General features: G+C 43.4%; 1 protein-coding gene across 2 annotated transcripts in view; it reads right to left on the minus strand.

Annotated features, from left to right (window-relative positions):
• SNX31 (sorting nexin 31) overlaps positions 1-18156 on the minus strand; it is a 31766-nt gene extending 13610 nt beyond the window's left edge. For both annotated transcript variants that reach the window (XM_075023706.1, XM_075023705.1), the window contains exons 1-5: positions 18026-18156; positions 17877-17951; positions 11116-11230; positions 9997-10061; positions 1563-1673 (exon numbers count right to left, since the gene is read on the minus strand). In XM_075023706.1, the coding sequence (XP_074879807.1) occupies positions 1563-1673; positions 9997-10061; positions 11116-11230; positions 17877-17951; positions 18026-18091 (432 nt within the window). In that variant the 5' untranslated portion in view covers positions 18092-18156. The remainder of the gene's footprint in view (positions 1-1562; positions 1674-9996; positions 10062-11115; positions 11231-17876; positions 17952-18025) is intronic.
• Between the last annotated feature and the right edge of the window lie 1638 nt (positions 18157-19794).

The raw sequence follows: 19794 nt of genomic DNA on the forward strand, positions 1-19794 counted from the left end.
AATAGTTCCTAAAAGTCCTACGTCATCTTTAAGTCCACAAGAGAAGAAATGGTGTCTGCAGCATTTCAAATGTTATTGTTTATTTACAGTGCCACATAAACATTAAATATATATAAATGCAACATACAAAGCAACATCATCACTGTCTGCCCAAATTATTAGTATTTTTTAAAAGTATATTAGCAAATCCTTTCTTTACTCAAGGTCTCTATGCAAGTCTCCTGTCTAAAAAATGTCTCCTTAATTCTTCCACCCTACTAGCACCTACCTTCCCTCTCTCCAAGTCAAAATTGCTATCTCTCTGCCACCCCCAATATTTTTTGACTTCAACATTTCCCACTCCACTCTGTCTCCACAAGTCTCCTGTTGCAGGGTCTAAGGCCAAGTCTGACACTTAGGTTCCCCTGGAAGAACTGGTCCCAGCATTGCCTCAGGTGGTGCAAATCCCATGGCAGAACAAAGCCAGCAAGGGGTTGCCCTGTGTTATCCAACTCATGGTAACTGTGCACAGATACTGTGTGTTCTGCCGCCAGACTAACACATCAGCTTGATGGAGGAGAGCAAATATACGTTTAGCTCACTTGTACCTATGGCCAGCTGAGAACTACCTCCACAAACTCAGATTGCAAAGGCACAAGAGAAATATAGTACACAATTTTCTGTATGATGAGAGGAAATTTCAGATTTCCATGACAAAGAAGAGTATCCATCTGGCAGGTCTGTGCTTTGCTATTGCTGTTAAGATTAGGAAACTGGAGCAACCAAGGAAGAGGCTTCAGCCTTGCTCATGCACACACATGTGCAAATACACAACAAAATATGCAGAGCCACTGCTGCTCCTCCTTTCCTGGCATAAGACAGGAACCCTAGCTGAAAGTTTCAAACACAAACCAGCCAGTTGTGTAAACAACATTTGGTTGCTACTAGTTGCAAAATGTAACTGGCAATTGTTTACTGTATGTATTACAACAGCTGTTACGGACATCCCAGAGCCACAGTGCTAGAACTGCGCCAATACTGCAAAGGAAGTCCCACAGTTTCACAGCAAACATCAAGAGATGTAAAATAAGTAAATGAAGAGCACATAGAAAAACGACATATCAGTTGCACACTAAGTTTTAACAGTAGTGCACCAGCTAAGACATAAGCCAAGACTAGACCATTTCTGACTACAGTGTTCAAGCACTTTCATCCACACTATGCTAAACCAAAGGGGGGGTTAATTAAGAATATGTCCCCATAAGGACTGTATATATTTTCTGATTCTATCACATATAAAGGAAACCAGAACTTGACAGCCAAATGCCATAGAAGCAGATGGTGTGTAACATTAAGAAGAGGTAAATTGTGGACAAATGTAAGAATCATTTTCCTCATCTGCAAAATCAGCAACACCCTCCACCCCCCCACACCCCTGGTACAATAAACCCCTCAAAAAACACAGAAGATATTCTTGTATGTCTTCAGATAGGGAATTTTATCCTTTCCTGACTGAAATTATCTTCATTTTTGCCCACTTCTCACAAATGGAAAAATTCAACACAATTCTAGAAACCCGTTACCTCTAATATTCTTTCTGCAGTGTCCGATGTCTGGATATCAAGTCTAATATTGCTGCCATCAGCAAGATAAACATCCAAAAAGGCTCTCTGGGTTTGGATCTTAAATGTATCCTGTTAGGCAAAAACAGAACACAGTTTTATTGCTTTCCATATTGCTGGAGCCCTTCTGAAGTTGCTGATGCTCCTTTTCCCTGTTTACTCAAGTAAAATAAACAATTGCAATTACTGTTTACTAAACAGTAAGTTACTAAAATTACTGTTAAAGCTTGCAGATGACAAAAAAAAAACATATGCAGAACAGCAGGTGGGAAGATATTGCAGAATTAGAGGAGGGTCACTTCGATGTTAAGCTGAGCACAGGTTACCTAGTGTCTCAGTGTGTGTAGGAACAATACAGTCACTGTCCTAGGAAGCAGAGACTCTAAAAAGAGGAGGTGGATAAACTGCTGCATGTCAATATTCAAAGCCACCATCTTGTGAAAGAGAAAAAAATGTATCCCTATACCTATAAATAGGAAAACCTCCAGTGAGAATAATGAGGCTATGGTATCTTAATGTACCAGAGCCACTGCTACTAGAATACTGTGCAGTGCCAGCACCCAAGGTTCAAAACCACCACAAATGGAGAGGGGATATAAAGAAGAAACCTGAAAGCATTTAGGTCATGAGAAAACAGTCTCAAGTAAGTGACCTCAGAGAACTGTCTTATGTCTAGATGTAAGAAAGGGGTGATTTGCAGTCTGGAAAACTAAAGTACAGAAGCCAGATCCATTGGCTGTCAGCTGATGATAGACACAGTCAGACCAGAAGTAAAGCACACATCTCTAACAATGAGGTAGTACACAGGAATGGGGTATTCTCCACTGGTTTTATCAAGACTTTACATTTCCCTAAAAGACTTTCCTGAGCTCAGATTCAGAAAGCTCCATGCCTTGCTATGCATGAGAAGTCAGTTACTTGTTTCAAGAGGATGGAGACTAGTTTGATGACTCCCTTGGGGATGCATCTGGATGAGGTGGCAGAAATTCATCACTGCAGCTTCTCTTCCTGTTGACTGCCCTGTATCAGAGGACAGCAATGGTCCTTCTGGCATTTTTATTAAGAAGAGGTACTTCACTTGAGATTCATAGTAGAGGAAAATGCTGTAATTGTACATACTACATGCAACATTAAGTTTTAATTTCTTGAATCCACCTTTGCTAGCCTGGTAGGAAGATATGGGAGACTCCCTGGGAGCCCTTAGGTTTCAAGTACTCTTGGTATCTTGCTGCAGAGTCTTCATGGTGCCTGTATATAGGAGCATCTCCCGACTCCTACAATGTCAGCAAGAACAGGGTGGCAGGGCTGACGTTTGTGCTGTGTGCTCCATTACCCCTCTTTGGTTATCCTGGAGAACATGCTAGGATGTATGACTCTAGTTAACTAACTCAGCTCAGATTGGTAACTTTTTTGGGTCAGGAAGACCACATTTTCCAATAAATCTGGCTTAATTTTTAGATGTTGTGGAAGAAAACACTTTTTGTTTGCATTTGATCTTACCTTGAAATAACTCTTAATTAAGAACATGTTATAACAAGTTTGTAGAATGATATGTGAGGAAAAAAAGTCTTGAGGAAAACCAAACCAAAATGATCTTTCTTATTTAAACAGACTTCCCACAGATTTTACTGACACCCAGTATTTCACCTAGCTACATGCCTACACGTCTGTTTGCACATATTAAAGAACAAGAAAACCTCTTCTCAAGGCATAAGCAAATGTCCTGTCTGAAGCCCTTCTGGGGATCCACACAGATTTAATCTTTACCCCCAAGCTAATTTCTTCCTTATCCAGGAGACAGGTCTATTCACTTCTCTTAATTAAAATAAGCATTACTTTGCTTCTGTGGAGATACAAAAGCACCTCTTTCTCTTACATCAAGGATCACCTCCTGTGCTTACCAGAGTACTTTACTATTTTCCTCAACAGGGAAGTAGCAGACACTTCCTCACAAATGCCTTTGGCACACATATTTTGGTATGAAACATTTCACATGTGATAAAAATATGTGAAATGTGGAACAAACATGAGATGCAAACTTCAGAATGAGATAAAGACATGTAACATTACTGACACTGGACAAAAAGCAAGCACATCACTATATAGCCAGTTTACTACCCAGGACTCAGCAGTGCAAATCAGTGAGCAAAGGCTCACACACTGCAGTAAGCATTCTGGGTGCGGGCTGCTAATGCTGAAGCTTCCATAGGGAAAGGACGTGGAAGACTTTATGCATCTACTTCTGCCAGATCCTCACTGCTGCTCCTGCAGCTTTCACAGCCTGGGTACAGGCTACATCATCCACTGTGGCAGCCCACCATCAGACACACAAAGGTACTTTACCCTTCTGCCACTCAAAGGGAGTCACACCTCACAGCACCCTGCCCTACTTGCAACCTCACTACTCTGCAATGATGAGGGGAAGAAAAGCATGTTCCAAACTTTCAGGCTACTTCCAGGCAGTTTGAATTCTCCAGGAAGACCATGCAACATATTAGTAGGCAGATTAATTTGAGGAACTACAAGAAAGGATGTATTAGAGAAAAGAAAGTCTCAGTTCCATCTAGAATGGTCACATTAAGTACCACTGTTTAATACTTAAACCAGCAGTTTCCAAAGTCTTCTTTTTAAAACTGCTTTAATTTATCTTATTTGACCCTACTGAACTACAGGCACAGCTTCATTTCATGGTCTTGGGGACAAATTCCCTACTTTCTTATCTTCAACTTTTGATTACTGTTCTTTTAATATGGCTATGACACAGCAAACCAAAAATAAGAATTATCTTCAACTGTTGGTTTTGGGGATTTCCCCCCCGACCCGTCTCCGTTATCACATGCTTTTACCCCAGAAGGCAGAACTGTCCATGCCAGAAACGCCACACATTCTTCAGTGTCAAATATTTGTCCTTAGCCTCTTATCAGCAAAGTATTGTTGAGACCAAAAAAATTTACTTACATAAAAAACAAAAGGAGGAAACAGTGCAGTCTGTAAGGCAGAAGACAATGTTAAGTGAAGAAATACAAATACAGACATGCTGCTAAAACAACACAAGAGAATCCAGCATAACTTCATACAAATACAAAGAGAAGAGCACTTATCAGTGTTAGCAATAATCCATTTAGTAAGTGCACATGGCAATCCCAACCACTTCCAAAATGGACAGAAAAATACTTCTGAAAGAAATTTGCAGCAGTGAGTCAGAAGAGTTCAGATCTTCTCCCAGGCTGCTATTTTAGTTTTGGAAAAAGCAGTGGAGTCATTGTCTCATCTACTCAAAACAGGCACCAACATCAAAAAACCCCTGTGCTTTGGCAACAGTATATGTTCAGTAGTACTTTTTGTTTCCTACAGGTTTGCTCCTTCAGTTCAGGGAACATGCTATGTAACTAGAATTGGACACTTTATTGTATCCCTTAATAATGCTTATTTGAATCTTCCCTTAATGCAGTCACTATTAGCTGTGGTAGAATCTCCTGAAAAATCTAGAACTACTGCCTACTCCCCACTTGCCTGCCCCAGTAGCTTGAAGCACAGCTCAGTCATTAATATAAGAATACAGAATAACACAGCGCTGGTGAGGGATTTTCTTCATTTTTTGGTTTTGATGAAAAGAACAGTTTTGAAAAAGAAAAAACCCCAAACCAACAACAAAACAAAACCACAAACCCAACAAAAAAACAAACCAAACAAAAAAAACCCAGAAGATACCTATTATATAGTTCCCTCACAGGAAAAAAGATACCTGGGTATTTTTTTTTTTAGCTCCCAGTTTTCCATTAGAAAAATTAAAATTAGGTGATTTTGTTTTAACAGAGGTCAACACCAGTCCGAACCCCCAGCAAGCTCTCAATGGATTTGTTGTTCAGCTAAGAAGCATGGGCCATAAAAGGAGAAAGGGTGAGAACAGAGGCCCTTATTACAACTTATTTGAAAAGAACAGCAGGTCAGGGGACTGAATTGCATCTTAATATTGAAAAACAAATAAAACAGACATCCTTGAATTAAAATTCTTCAGAACTTTCTGTGCCAGAAACCTTCCCCCCTGGCCATCACAGAATAAAAATCTGCAAGTATGGGAACTTCCCACATGAAATTCAGATTTCTGGCCAGCTGCACTTTTGAAATAGAAGTTCATAAATAACAAACCCAACCTGGTTTGGTATGAAAGAAATAACGTTTTTAGACCAGTGCTGAAATCAGATACTCAGCCTGACTGCTATTTGCATACATACACATCCAAACACATTTCTGAGTTACTGCAAGTACAGACAAATGTTGCAAACATGCATTCCTCCATTGCGTGCACAAATGGTAGGTGCATTGCAAGTGCAGAAAAGCAGAGGCTGCATGGTCAGAGACAGGGGCTCTATCCAAGAAAGTGCAGCCCATGATCAGACCAGCTTTGGTTCCTGGTAACACCTGCAGATTTCTGGGTTATGATTTACCTATGCTCTCGATAGCATACACACCACAGCTCTTTTACAGTATTCAATCCTTGGCCTCATGCTTGCTCTTTGAAAGGAAAACCACCTTACATTGGAGTCCTTTGGTGAAGGACCACAGGAGAACACAGCTTTTTGCCTGTTATCAGGCACTGGTTTGCTCTTTGCTTTCCTCAAGCACTCAAACTTTTCATCTGTCCTTTTGCCAACACCTGAATCCTTTTGCTCATGCTAAAGGTTGCTGTTTACCAGCAACACAGACTGGAAAAGGTCAGCCTCCTAGATCACTAACTCCAAACCTCTGCTGCTGCAAGGAAATCAGCCTCAATTTTATTCATAAAAGCATAATGACTGGCTGTCCTCACAGCTGCATCCTGAATACACCACAGTACTCCATGGGTGCCTAATACAGAGAGAGACCATGATCTCAGATTACATTCAAGGATATAGATGAGTTCCATTAAAATGAGACTGATAGGGATGTATGTACCTGCTTGTACTATCTTTCTCCTGATGAAAAAGGAGAAGGCAACACAGCCACAACAGTCTCATCTCATTAATGACTTCTTGCAAAAACTGTGCCATTTGTCTTTAGGAGCTGGAGGTAGTAGGGCATATGCTTAATCTGTCTCTCCAGCTTAGTCACTGGCCAAGTTTGCAGAGTTTGGAAGAGTGGAAGGGCAGGGAGGTTATGGGTTCGGTTGTTCAACTCTGCTACATGATAGTGTTGGTAAATATTTCAGCAATGTTCATTTTGAACAAAGCACCCATTGTGCCAAGCTGCTTACCCATGTGTTAGGAGCCCTGCTGTCCCCTGACAACTTCTCCCATGAGATTAGGTTGCTAGGGAAACAGCCAGAGCATGCCTGCTATAAGGAGTAAACTGTAACAACCTATGCAACAGGTAAAGGTGGTGTTGGGCAAAAACAGAGGCCTGGAAAGCAGGGTTAACCTGCATGGGCTTGTCCCCACTTCAAAAGTTTGCCCTGTTAGATATGATCAGGGGATATAGCTGGTTGGTGTGATGCTGAGTGCAGACACAGATGAGTCATGTTCAACACGGTCAGGCAGCTGCAGTAAAGCCATGGTTCTTGCACAGCACTCCCACTCCAGGGAGTGCTGGTCTCGGCACACCCTTCACAACCCTATTCAGAAGCAAAACACAGGACAAGGACAAAAAAGGTCTTAAATTCAGTTTGATTTTTCCTTTGCATCTTCTATTTTAGTCAGTGACCTATACAAATATCTTCAGCTAAAAGCTTAAATACTGCTGTCTTTAAGACAAGTCAAGAAAGTGAAGCAACCACTAGCAGACTACCTGAGAGGACTGCTCTATTCTCTCTCATAAAGACAGAAGTGAAGGTGAAAAAAGTCAGCAGTAGCATTTTTAGGAAAAAAACAAACAACAAAAACCCTAGCCTAGCAATCTCATTCACCTCTGGTTTCCTATCTACTCATTCTATTAAAACTGAAGGTTTCTATTATAAAAGCTGCACTGGTTTTACCTGCAGACAGATCTGTGCTCAATAAATAGCTGTGGTGGCAGAAAAGTGGCTGACTGCTTCCCATTCATTGCCACCTGCAGTGCAGTGCAGTCCACTCTGCCACTTCTCCCACATTAGCTGGCAGGTTGCTTGTACAGGTGTGCACTAACTGGTTTCAGGTAGCCAAGACTGATAAGTCAAAGCCAATCCATGTCATTGACAGATAAGGAGCATGCTATTTCATCATTTTAATGATGTTTTATTCTTGAATCTTTCATTAATCATCCCTCTTGCAATACGTGGGGTAATGCGTGCTTCTAACACTAAGTAGCAGTAACACTGAAACCCTAACTGTTTTCACTCCTAAGCAATGTGTAGGATGCTAAGTGCTGCCTACACATCTTTAACAATGGAGAACAAAAGAACAGTACAGAGGTGCTTTAAAGATGAACTTCACTCCATGTCTTTCAATGCTGTTATAGAAATTTTGTCACTCTGCCATAATAAATCTCACAAGTCACAGTATTCTAATAAATACCGGAACATGCAAAAGCCAGTTTGTTGAACGAGATTCTTTAATAGCCAAAATGAATACTTATTCAGCCATCAGTTACACCAGTTAAAGGCACTGTGCACAGCTAATGACAGTGGATGCCTTCCTGTCTTTCACAGAGTTACATGATCTCTCTTCAGAGTTTGTTCTTTACCATAATGAAAGAACACATAAAGCACTACTGCTATTTGTATTATGAAGCAGTAATTTATGTATGCACAATCATTTTAAGTTTAAATTTTAAACAAAAAAAGCTGGAGAACTACTGTTTTTGCCAAGCAGAAAGCCTAAACATCATCTATGAAAATCCACTGTATTGTAGAACAGAAATTTGGGTTAATTTAAGTCTTCAGAAGGTATTGACCTTGCACTAACATTTAAGGTATAATTAAGTGCCTACTTTGAACTCTACAAAATAACTGCTGTTGGCAGCACTGCCATCACATGCCTTAATAAGCACACACACATATGTACATAACCTGTATATCAAGAAAGTATTACACATGTACTTATCAAGTCACGCCTCTTCACCAAAAGGGCCTGCAGTGATGAAAAACCTAAATACAAAATATCATTTCTGATGGTATGTTAAGAGAAATCCACAATACTGGCATGCCAAAAGACATCTTTAAACACTGCAAACATGCATTTTGAAGAGCTATTTCCTGCCAGAACTTTGTCAAAAAAAGCCAGTTGGCAGTGTTTGAGGGCAAACTACAAGTTTTCCTGATGGATTTAACTTTCTTTAGCAGACCTATTATCAGTCTTATCAAGACTAATTAAGACTCAGCAGTAATTGCTGGGAGTTATCTGTAGGGCTATAACAGGCATTGGATCAGAACTAAAAAGAGACTGTTTCTCACGAAAGAAATCCCTAATCAGAAAGGGATTCACTATCTTGAGCACTTCAGTAGGTCTGAATTTAAGAGACTGTAAATAAACTACCTTTTTATTTACAAAGTATATAGGAAAAACCTTTCTAGAATTTGTTAGGAATACTCCTTCACACCATTTTCTATAGCCTTTCTGACCTCCCCTTACATACCTTAATCACACATAGCAAGTGAAGAGTTCTTGAGCCACAAAATTCTTACTCTATCCTTCAAAACATCCCCTCTCTCCAGAACAGCTCACTGCAAGTGAGGTTACACCAGCACCAGCAGCATGCCAAGCACTTCCTAGAAAACTAATGCAGCATCCCCTTCCTGAAAACACTGTTGGAGTCATACTGCACCCACCTGCTCCAAAACACTACTATCCTCATAAGAACAATGGCAGCTGGAGAGGAGGTAAGGGAAGAAAAGGGACATATGGCATCTTACAGCAGTCAGACACAAGCAAGAGCTATCCAGGCTCCAAGCCTGCCAAGAAAGATCATACATGTCATGGACCACATAAAAACCGATTTCAAGAGTCATCTAGGTTGCAACAACCCAAATACATGCCAGATTCTGCCCATCACTACAGCTGTAAGATAAGAGAACACGACATTTTCACAGCAGTCATCAATACACTTATCAGTCCAAAGCACTGACACTACCAAAAAGCATTTACAGTTGCAAAATCCAAGAATGTGTGTAATCCTTCTATTGAGCTCTCACAAAGACTCTTCTGGGAACTGTTTAGAGGCAAAAGATTCATCAGATATGCCACAGGATATAAAAACAAAGCAAATAGTTCTTTTCATGTGAGAAACAAGCTCATACATGGACACAACAATAGCAATACTATTATTATTGCCACCCAGGCTCCACAGACAGCACTGTCATCGGAGCTCACTGCTTTACAAGACAGACCAATACGCTAAGAACTCAAATTAAGGAAGATAGCAAAGGAAGCCTTGAACTCTGGAGGTAGGATAATATTTCAACTCTTTCATATAACAAAATCTGGCTAAAAAATTCAAAACTTACCTGCTGTAGCTTTCTGAAAAAACCTATGAAGACATCACTATTGGTAATATTTGAATCCAAAGTAACTGTAAAACAAGAGGAAAACAGGAAAATATGTCTAAAACCAAGATGTATACAACATGACTGTAGGTTAAACTGTCAGTGCTGTTTTACTTATCCTTTGGTTCCTGCACAGCTACCTTCGCTAGCCTGTTGTTAAATCGCTGAAGCTATGAACAGTGCAAAATACATGTAGTGCTGCTATTCTCCCAAAGCAAGACTACAGTAAGGTTCTTGGTCACATAACTCCATGGTCACTCATGGCCAGTAACTCTAAAAGGAACTGTTGAATACCCAAGTGAAAAAGATTTTAAAGACTAATTTTGAGAATGTTTTGTAAGTCTTGTCACAAAGTATCTGAGGCCAGAGGCTACAAAACCTCTTTAAGCTTATCCCCTCACACACCCTTCTTTATGGACAGTTGAAATTGTCATATTTTTTTATTTCTTGGCTTACGTGAAACTCACAAGATGCATTCTAAGGATCCTGCAGACCGGGTTTATGCCAAAACACATTGTGCCCAAGATTTAATTTTTCTACAAACTCTTGTTATAATTCTCACAAGTCTGCCTGGAAACCCTTGAAGGGAAGAGGTTTATGCAGAGCCCAGTTCCATATTACACTTCTACCAGTCCAAGTGCGTGTCTTTTTTGCCTCCCTCTTTTAGTCACCAGCCATGAGTTCTCACACCTGGCCCCGTGTCAGCTCTGGCAGTTTTGAAGCAGCAGGAATGGGTGGCTCAGCTCACTGATCTGGAAGAGCAGGGAACAGCCAGACTACCGGCTGACACCAGAAGGCCAAGTTGGCTTTAGTTTAGTGTGAAACTACACCCTTACATTTTGGGAAAACTGCAGAAAGGCAGCCACTTCAGAAATAAAAGAAATATGATATGCTGCTGTTCTAGAGGCAGTGAAACAACAGACAGGACAGGGCTGCCACACTTAGCCCCAGACTTTTAGATACACCCTTACTCATCTCAGTATAGAAGGTAAAGCACCCTGCAGTCACAATTGTAGACACAACCTCAAAGGTCTAAGCCCTACATATAAAAGCTGATCAAGTTGTTATAGCCAAGCTTACCATTCTGAAGGTACTGCTCCAGCTGAGACCGTCTCTCATCTGCCATCGACTTGGTCATTACCAGGTAAAACTTCGGAGGGAAAGCAGGCACAGCATTCCCAAAAAGCTGCCTCAGCTGCAAAACAGCCAAAGGAAAGCTCACATCAGTAAAGAAGTATTCATAGTTTCCAAGGAGCTTTGAATGCTCTCTTGTTTTGACAGCGAGATATGATGACCTACAAAGGGCATGAGGTACCCACACAGCACCTCCCTGATGGCCCTCAGGGCCCACAGTGAGGGGAAAGCCTTTGCCCATGCAGCCACCAGAAGACAGCCCAAGTGAGCAACCTCTTTTGATGGGTTTCTCATTTTTACAGTCTTAACACTTCTGAGCTCCTACTCCAAGCCAGAAAAGTAGCATTGTATTAAGCTTATCAGCTAGGTCTTATACACCTCATGGACAAATAAGGTATGGTTACAGAGGTCTTCTCTTCCCAATACATTCATACAGACTATTTGATCTATACCCACAGAACTACTTTTTAAGAGCTGGAGACTTCTGCCCTTGACTTGTGCTACCTCAGAGTCTTTTATTATTTTGTGCATGAGAGATGCTAATTTTTATCAGATCATCCAATATTGTCAAAGAAAAAAAAAAGCCACAACAAAATACAGAGAATCTTTCATGAAAACAAACTATCTGAAAGTTTCATTCTTCCTCCAGCTATATCAGCTGGCTAATAAGAGCATAATGTCTCTGTACAAATCCTACCTCATTTATAAACAGACTTGAAAGGACTAGAGGACCACAATTACATTATCTCTCAATAACATAAGATAGTTCCCATACAGGTTTGGGCAGTAGCTGGTCACTTGGAAGTGTAAAAATTCTCTACTATAGGCAAATTATCTCAAATGAAAGATAAGCTATCTTCACCTTCCCAATATGCACATTAACAAGCATAGGAAAATACAGCAAGTTTGCCTGGAAACATTCTTTCACCTAAATAAAAACAATATGGCATCTGTTCCATAAAATGAGACTCCTATAGTATGCTGAGACATTACTACTAATTAAATTTTAAGCACCAGTATTCGACTCAGCAATTAGTATCACTAAATCCTATGAAAGATGACATTTTCCCTCTGGCCCCAGCTGCCCAAGTCTTTCACATGACTCCAGCAGCTGAAGCTTGAAGAAAAAAAAAAGTTTACTACTGCAAGAATTAGCAATACCTTTTCCTGCCTGTTGGCTAAAACAGGAGTGAGGCATATTCTCACAGCTCCACTTTAACTACATTGGCAACACACTGCTATTTCTGAGTTCTTGATTATTAGATATGTATGAATTGCTCTGAGATACACAGCATAAGAGTTAGATAACACTACATGCTTTGGTTTTATGTAAAGCTAACAGTAATAGCTAGTACAGAGTGCTTTTTATCTTCAAAGTCCTTCACATATGTGATTTTCCTCCAGGGACTGAAAAATTATCTCTGCTCTACAGGCAGGCAAACTGAGGAGATACAGCAAAAAAATTTGCCAGAAGTCAGAAAGCCAGAGCCACATTGACAACAAGGAGGTCCTCTCTCTTCCCTCTGTGTTCAGGCCATGCCTCACCTACACAAAGTGGTGCTGTCTGTTATCATCAGTTTGCACAAGCCGAGACTCTGGCCTACTTAAAAAAAATAATTAATTCATCTCAGTGCCAGCTGCTTGGTAAGTTTCTTGAAATGTAATTGTGTGTCCTCAGGATTTGGGCTACAGAGAAGAGAAACTTCTCCCAATTGATTAGACTTTTTCACATCTCAAAGAATTAAAGAAAAATGCCCATAAGCTTTAAGTGTGTATTTGTGTACAGCATTGAAAGTCCACCAGACTATCAGCCACCAGTATGAAATTTCATTCTAGCAGAACGGAACTAGCTAATACTTGTCTTCACAAGCCCAACAGCCTAGGCTACATTTTATATGCAAGTCAACAACAACACTGTACCTGGTGGTGGCAGGTGCCAACGGTCTGCTGCCCTACCAGGCCAACACCACCATGAGAGATAGGTCCCCTACCCAAAATCTGCTTCTGACCATTTTTTCGAGGCTCTGGGTTTGTTTCTAAAGCCACTCCACAGAAGACACCTGTCTCAGCCCCAAGCCAGGGTGCCCTGTGCACTGCTGTTTTGTCTTGACTGGACCTACTTGACCAGACAGGTACTTCCAAGCCATCCTGCTCCACAAGCTGTCTAAGGGGAGCACTTCCATCCTTTGGCCTCTCTGCATGCCTGACCAAGCAGCTTCTTTGCAGACATTATGTGCAGCTCCCATCAACAACACACAGCACCCACCTGGGCCTGTCCTGCCTCAGCCCACAACCCAGCACCAAGGCTGGGCACAGCTCCACTTCCACGTCCCCACCCCAGAGGCAGCTTCAAGAACAAATGACAGGAAAGCCCACAGGAGACTGGATCACAAAACCAAGCTTAAATCTGACTGTGCTGCAAGCCCAGACAGGATGTGCCAACCTGGTAGAAGAGGTACTCATTCTTCCTCCAAGACTTCTACCTGAAAGAGACAGAGCAGCTTCCCTAAATATGACAGTTTTAAGGCCTAAGAGCTAATCTCTCCAAAAAGGGGAGTAAAGACACATGCCACAGTTGGTGCTGTTTCTTCTTCATCTTTCTGCAATATATATTCCCCTCTGCAGCAGGAGACATCATCAGTTTTAAAGTTGTAGTTGACCAGAATTAATCATCTCCTATTTAGTCTAATCCCATGGGTTTGCTTTTTGGTGTCAGGTCCTGCCTATGCTGTCTAGATGAGCTATTTCACCCAGGGCCATGCTCTATCATAGGTGTGCAGATGCTGAAGTCAGATGGAGCACCAGAAACAAAAGTACTAAACTGAAAAAATAGAGCAGCATTATAACTATAAAGCTATTATGTATGGATTATATACAGAATGAACAGGCCTCTGGGCATTTCCTTCTCAGTTACCTGATTAAATATTAAAAAAAGGAGGAGACACCATTCTAAGATTAAAAATGCTTAAATATTTTTCATGTGAAAATTTAAATGTATGTATGCAGAAACTGTCCAAGCAATCAAAGGTATGAGACTATTCTGGTACATGACTGGCTAAATGAAGTTTTAAAAAAAACCCCTATTTTCTATATTTAATTCCTTTTTACCAATTGCTTTATCACGATTAACAGATTTGTTAGAACTATTTTTCCAACAGTCATTCACGCCAATCACAGATGCTGCTAAATGACTCAGTAGAGGCTGGCATCATGACCAGAATCCATCAGTGTTTTATTTTACTCTTACTCCTACAGAGGACACTTCCTATTTACTCCCTGCCTGGAAGTAAACCAGTGAATACCCCAACAATTGCAAGAAACAATCTGTTCCTTTCAGTCCTACAACAGAATATAAGTTCATTATTAGGATATTTGTTTAGAGAGGGACACACTAAGCAGCTGCCAAACTGAAAAGCCAAATGCAAACATCACAAAGGTGGAAACGAGGGAGGGCCTGTGTCTTGAGTAACTGTTCAATTTCAAGGAAATCCAGTAACATTTTTAGCACACAAACCACTGTCCAGGTAATCTCTAACCCCACTCTAGAAGTTCCTGTCGCTTGTATATTCTTGCAAGAGAGCCTTACCTCTCCATAAGCAGAATAAAGACCCACAGCTCTATCAGGGTACTCTGGTCAGTGTACAGTCCCCACAGAACTAAAGCCAGAGGAGAACACGGCTACAGTACAGAGCACTGTCTATCTGTCCTTGTATAAATCTAGGGCCAAAGCTTAGATCCTTGAAATGCACATCCATCTGCCATCAACACTCTTGCTGAAGCTCTTCAGTCATTTGCAGAGAACGGCTACACAAGTCTTAGTTCAGCAAGAGCAAACAATAAGGAACACTGCCCAGTGTGTATGGTGTTCATCCCGAGCAAAGGGAGACTGATCCTTCAACTGTCCTTCCTACTGCCAATACTTAATACCTAAATACTCAAGACAGAGAAGGGAACAAAAACTGGATTTCCCACAATTGAATGCTCTAGCTCCTAAAAGAAGGGGCAAAAGGGGAGAAGGCAGAGCCACCTCTGCACCCTTTTACAGCCAACACAAAGCCCCATCTCCCAGAAGAAGGTCAAGGGAGTAAATCCTTAGACCAAGACAGGCACCTTCTGGCAATCCACAGCCAAGTGCCTATCTCCACAGGAGGAGAAAGGCTAAAGCTGCACTGCTCTGCTCAGCATTCCTGCCAGCCCTGCCTAAGCAACTCCTTCTAAGCAAGATCTCTTTTAGGATATCATTCTTGGTTGTTCACACCTCCTCTACACCATTTGCCTTGGGTGCTCAGCTTAAGGCTAAGAATCCTGTTTGGAGGTAAGGCAGCTAGAGGTAAGGAAGTGTTGCTCAGAGTTAGTACCCATTCAACAGTGTATCTGAAACATCATACACTCCATCACACTACATTGCCTCTGAACAGTTGCTTCCTTCAGACAGTCCTTTTGTAGAGAACAACAGCTCTGGGAGGCAGTGAGGAACAAAGTTTGGGAGTGTCAAACAACAGAAGCACTCTCAGAATATAAAGTGATGGGGAGCAGGAAAATGCACAGCAAGAGAAAAGGGGCAGGTAAAGCGCAGCATCACAAACAAAAATTATGTCCCAATTTTGTATCACAAGTTAGGAAAGGAGCTTGTAGAGGTGGAATAGCACTGCTTTAGAAACTGCCACCCTGAAGGAGATCAGAGGCACAACTAGTCAGCAACACATCCAACAGAGGTCAGAGACAGATCCTCCACAATAGTGTTCAAGAAATACCATCAAGTATAATCATGCAGAAGTCTGTCCATGGGGAAGCTTATTTCTAATTTATGTCCTGCATCCATCACACAACTGTTGTATCTGTCAGGCTTTGTGGACACTACCTGTGATCTGGTCAGGAGGGTGAAGTTACTGTATCCTGGAGTTTAAGACTTCTCATATGTGTGCATTTTTCTACATTAACAGAGTATTTCAAGAAAAATAAGCAGAAAAGGATATAATAATTATAGACTAGCAGCCTCACACAAGTATAGGGAAGACAATTCAGGGACAACAGTGTAGTTGTAAGCTTTATGACCAAGTATGGCAGCTACCAACAGCAGGAATGAAGGAATTAAAAATAAAAGTCAGCTAACGAGTTGTAAAGCCCAGCAAGAGGAAAACTCTCAGTTACAGAGGATGCAGACAAGGGAAAGATTTTGCTGAGAGCATTAACGAAGCTAAAACCTCTTGAGCAAGAAACAGTAAGCCTTAAAGAAAAAGCAAGCAAATATATAACCTGGTTTATTAGTTCAGATACGTTGTTAACGGGGCATTTTGGATAAAAGCAAAATATTACATGCAAGCTTCCACAGGGAAAAGAATTGCAGTTCTGGGGCACAAGAGCACACCTCAGCAAACATTGTTTCCCATGGCAGCCCTACTGCTGACTCAATTGCCTTTTAGCTGTGCTACTCCAACTGCTTGTGCAGTCACACAGTTGGGAGAGATGGACCAATCCCCACCTGGAGTTGCCTGGCTGAAAAACTGCTCCAGAGTGGTCCCATCACTGCAACTGAGAGCACAGCAAGGAGGCTGCCAAAAGAAGGACCCTCTACCTAACCCACTACCACGAGAAGCATTCATCAAACAAGGCCCTAAAACAGGGTTCTCAAGGTAAAATAAGGCTGCTTAGCAGGGATGACAGTGTACACCCAGACTGACAGAAGAGCTGGGAGAGATTTCACTTGGAGCCAAGGACTGGCAAAGGCCAGAGAGATCAGGCTAGCAAAGAGAAGGCTTGTGGCCACTCTGGTTCCACAGAGGAGCTCAATGTCACATGCTCCCTTTTATCTTTCTAAGAAAACCAGAGAAAGGGTAGAAGGGAAAGGGACAGAGGCAACTTGGACAAGAAACAAAACACAAGTGGAAATAAACAAGAGGATTCACCCTGAGATAATCCACTCCAGTTAGCTGGGGCCATGTATTATTCCCTGATGCCCATGATTCCTTGGAGTACTCCAGTGTTCCAGCTGTTTTGTAATTGCCTGCGTGGAAAGGGTCACTCCTGAGGTACTTAGGATGCTTAGGCAATTTGGGCCAAAGGATCCAACACTCAGTTAACCCCTGGCTTGTCCAAAAAATGCTGCAACTGACTGTGCAATTTGCCCAGACTGACCTCTACACACTTTCTAGAGCTGTTCATAGGATTAAAGAACCTAATAAAGCAATTGCACCTCTCGCCCAGAAGCCAAGGAAAAGAGGTACTCGGAGTCCACAGCTGCTGCTGCTTGGCCAATGTTTTCCATTAAGGCAGCTTACCATACCCTTCTGCCACACCCCTTGGCTTTTTTTTTTTATTTGCCTCTCAGTTTTTTGCTGGATTTCACCCTGCAAACCCTGGTGCCCCGCAAGCAGCGGCTCTGCCCCTCCGACAGCACAGCATCAGGGGGACCAGGCAGGCTGCGAGGGCCCTGTGGGAGGGCAGGGGCTGGGACCAGGCGCGCCCTCCCTGTGGCGTTCGCATGAAGGAAGGCTTTAATAACGCCTCTTGGGGCAGAAACAGCTCGCTGTCCCCATCCCACAGCGGGCCTCTGAGGGCCAGCAGAGCCCCTCCTGCCCCGCAGCCCTCACAGGGGCCCGGCCCGGCCCGGCTGCGGGGCCCGACGGCCGTCCACAACCCGGCAGGCTGCCCCCACCGAGGCTTTTCGGGGTACCCCCCTCCCCCGCCACCCCCCGGCCGGCCCTCACCTGCGCGTCCCAGCGGCGGAGCTGGCTGTACCGCGCCTTGCCGAGCAGGAAGCCCTCCAGGCACACCGAGTACAGCTGCAAGCACACCGCCGTCAGACCCGCGCCCGGCCCCGCCGGCCCCCGCCGCCCGCTCCCCGCCCCGCGCCCACCACGTAGCGCCCTCCGCCCCTCTCCCGCAGCTCCTCGGCGGCGGTGATGCTGAAGTGCAGCTTCATGGCGAGGCCGGGCCGGGCCGGGCCGTGCCCTCACGGCAGCGGCGGGGCTGAGGGAGGGAGGGAAGGGAAGAGAGGGAAGGGAGGCGCCGGGCGGCGCAGGTGGGAGCGGGCGGGACGCCAGGGGGCGCTGCCGCGGTGCGGGCCGCGGGCGCTGAGGCGGGACGGGCGCTGAGGCGGCACAGCCCCTCAGGCGCGGCCGTGGCGGCTTTTATTTGAAATCCCTCCAGAAAAGGGGCCTGCGGAGGGCGCAGTGCCGCCTCGGGGGCCTCGTTAGGGCGAGGGGCAACATGGGGGGGTGGTGGTGAAATTAATGGTCAATAAGCGCCAAGCGGTGCCCACAGGGGAAGCAGCCTGGCTGGGAAGGGCAGCAGGGGTGACCCGAGGCACTAAGGAGCCGGGGCCGAGCAGGGAAGGCGGTGTGAATAGCACGGGGAAGGGGACTACGAAGTGATAATTCACTATTTTTCAAGGAACAAGAACTAGGGACCATCTGGTGAAAGCAGTACGTAGCAGGTTTATAAGAAAGTCCCTTTTCACACGGTGCCTCACTGGAGGTCAAAAATAGTTTAAATGGTGGGTCCATCTCTGGCCTGGGGCTTTTGTTTATCACTAATTACCAGACAATAAAGATGAGTTATGCTTGCTGTATTTTATAGCTGCTTTTAGTGTTTTTCTGGTACCCCTGAGGGAAAGGTGCTGCGGGAGCTGGGCCTTCTCGTGTGAATCACCGTGGAAGTCCTCATAGTCTTACACAAGCAGTGCTACTGGAGATGTGAAATGAGTTCGTCAACATGGAAATAATGCAGCTGGAATGCCTCCCCTGCAAACCGGGGCCTGATATAAGCACACTACTCTGGCCTCCCCAAAAGGCTCTTCATCAGAGTAAGAAAATTATTCTGGGAAGGCTGTGATTCACTAACTGACCTGGGGAAAACACCTTCCCAGTGGAACAAGGTTTGTACGTATTTTTCAAGAAACGGGATTAACTGTGGGCATTCTGGAGAAAATGGAGATGAGTAAGTAAAATAACATTGTGTAACATGTCTGATAACTTGATTTGGTTTTCTTCTTCATCTGTTCAGCCAAATATAACCAGTCTGACGACTTCTGGAGCACCCACGCAACCGCCCTCTTACAGAGCCAACTTTGTAGCTCCTGGTGTCACGGCTGCCCTGTTGTGCCTGGGAGATGTGGCACTCACGCCCTGGGGAGCTCTGGAAGAGCTTTCCTTCCTCTCCTGAGCAAGGCCCCTGTGTGCATCCTCATCTGCATCCCAAGCCACTTTGCAAATCCACATCTCCACTTGTAACCTGGGAGGCAAAGCAGCTGCAGAATGAGTTTGATGGAAAAATGTGAGACAGACAGAGGGAAGAACTATGCTCTGGGCCACAGGCAGCAATTTTCGACTTCTGCTGTCGTTCTAGTTTTGTGGTCTCTTCTCATCTGCTTGAATCTGATTCCCCTCTGGAAAACTACAGGAGGGGAAACCAAGCTACCTTTGGTGGGCAATCTCTCTAACAGCAGCAAGACACAGGAGTAAGCAAGCTTCCACTTATGGATGTGACACAGTATGTTTGGAGTGCACTTTTTGAACTGTAATCTCTGTTTTATGTCATCTGCTAACTTCAAGTTTAACCCAGACCGTGTGTAACCCAAGGTCCCAGTTACTGCAATGTGACACAACCAGTTAGCCTGCCCAGGGC

This window comes from Buteo buteo, chromosome 3 (assembly GCF_964188355.1).
Source record: "Buteo buteo chromosome 3, bButBut1.hap1.1, whole genome shotgun sequence".
Taxonomy (NCBI): Eukaryota; Metazoa; Chordata; class Aves; order Accipitriformes; family Accipitridae; genus Buteo; species Buteo buteo.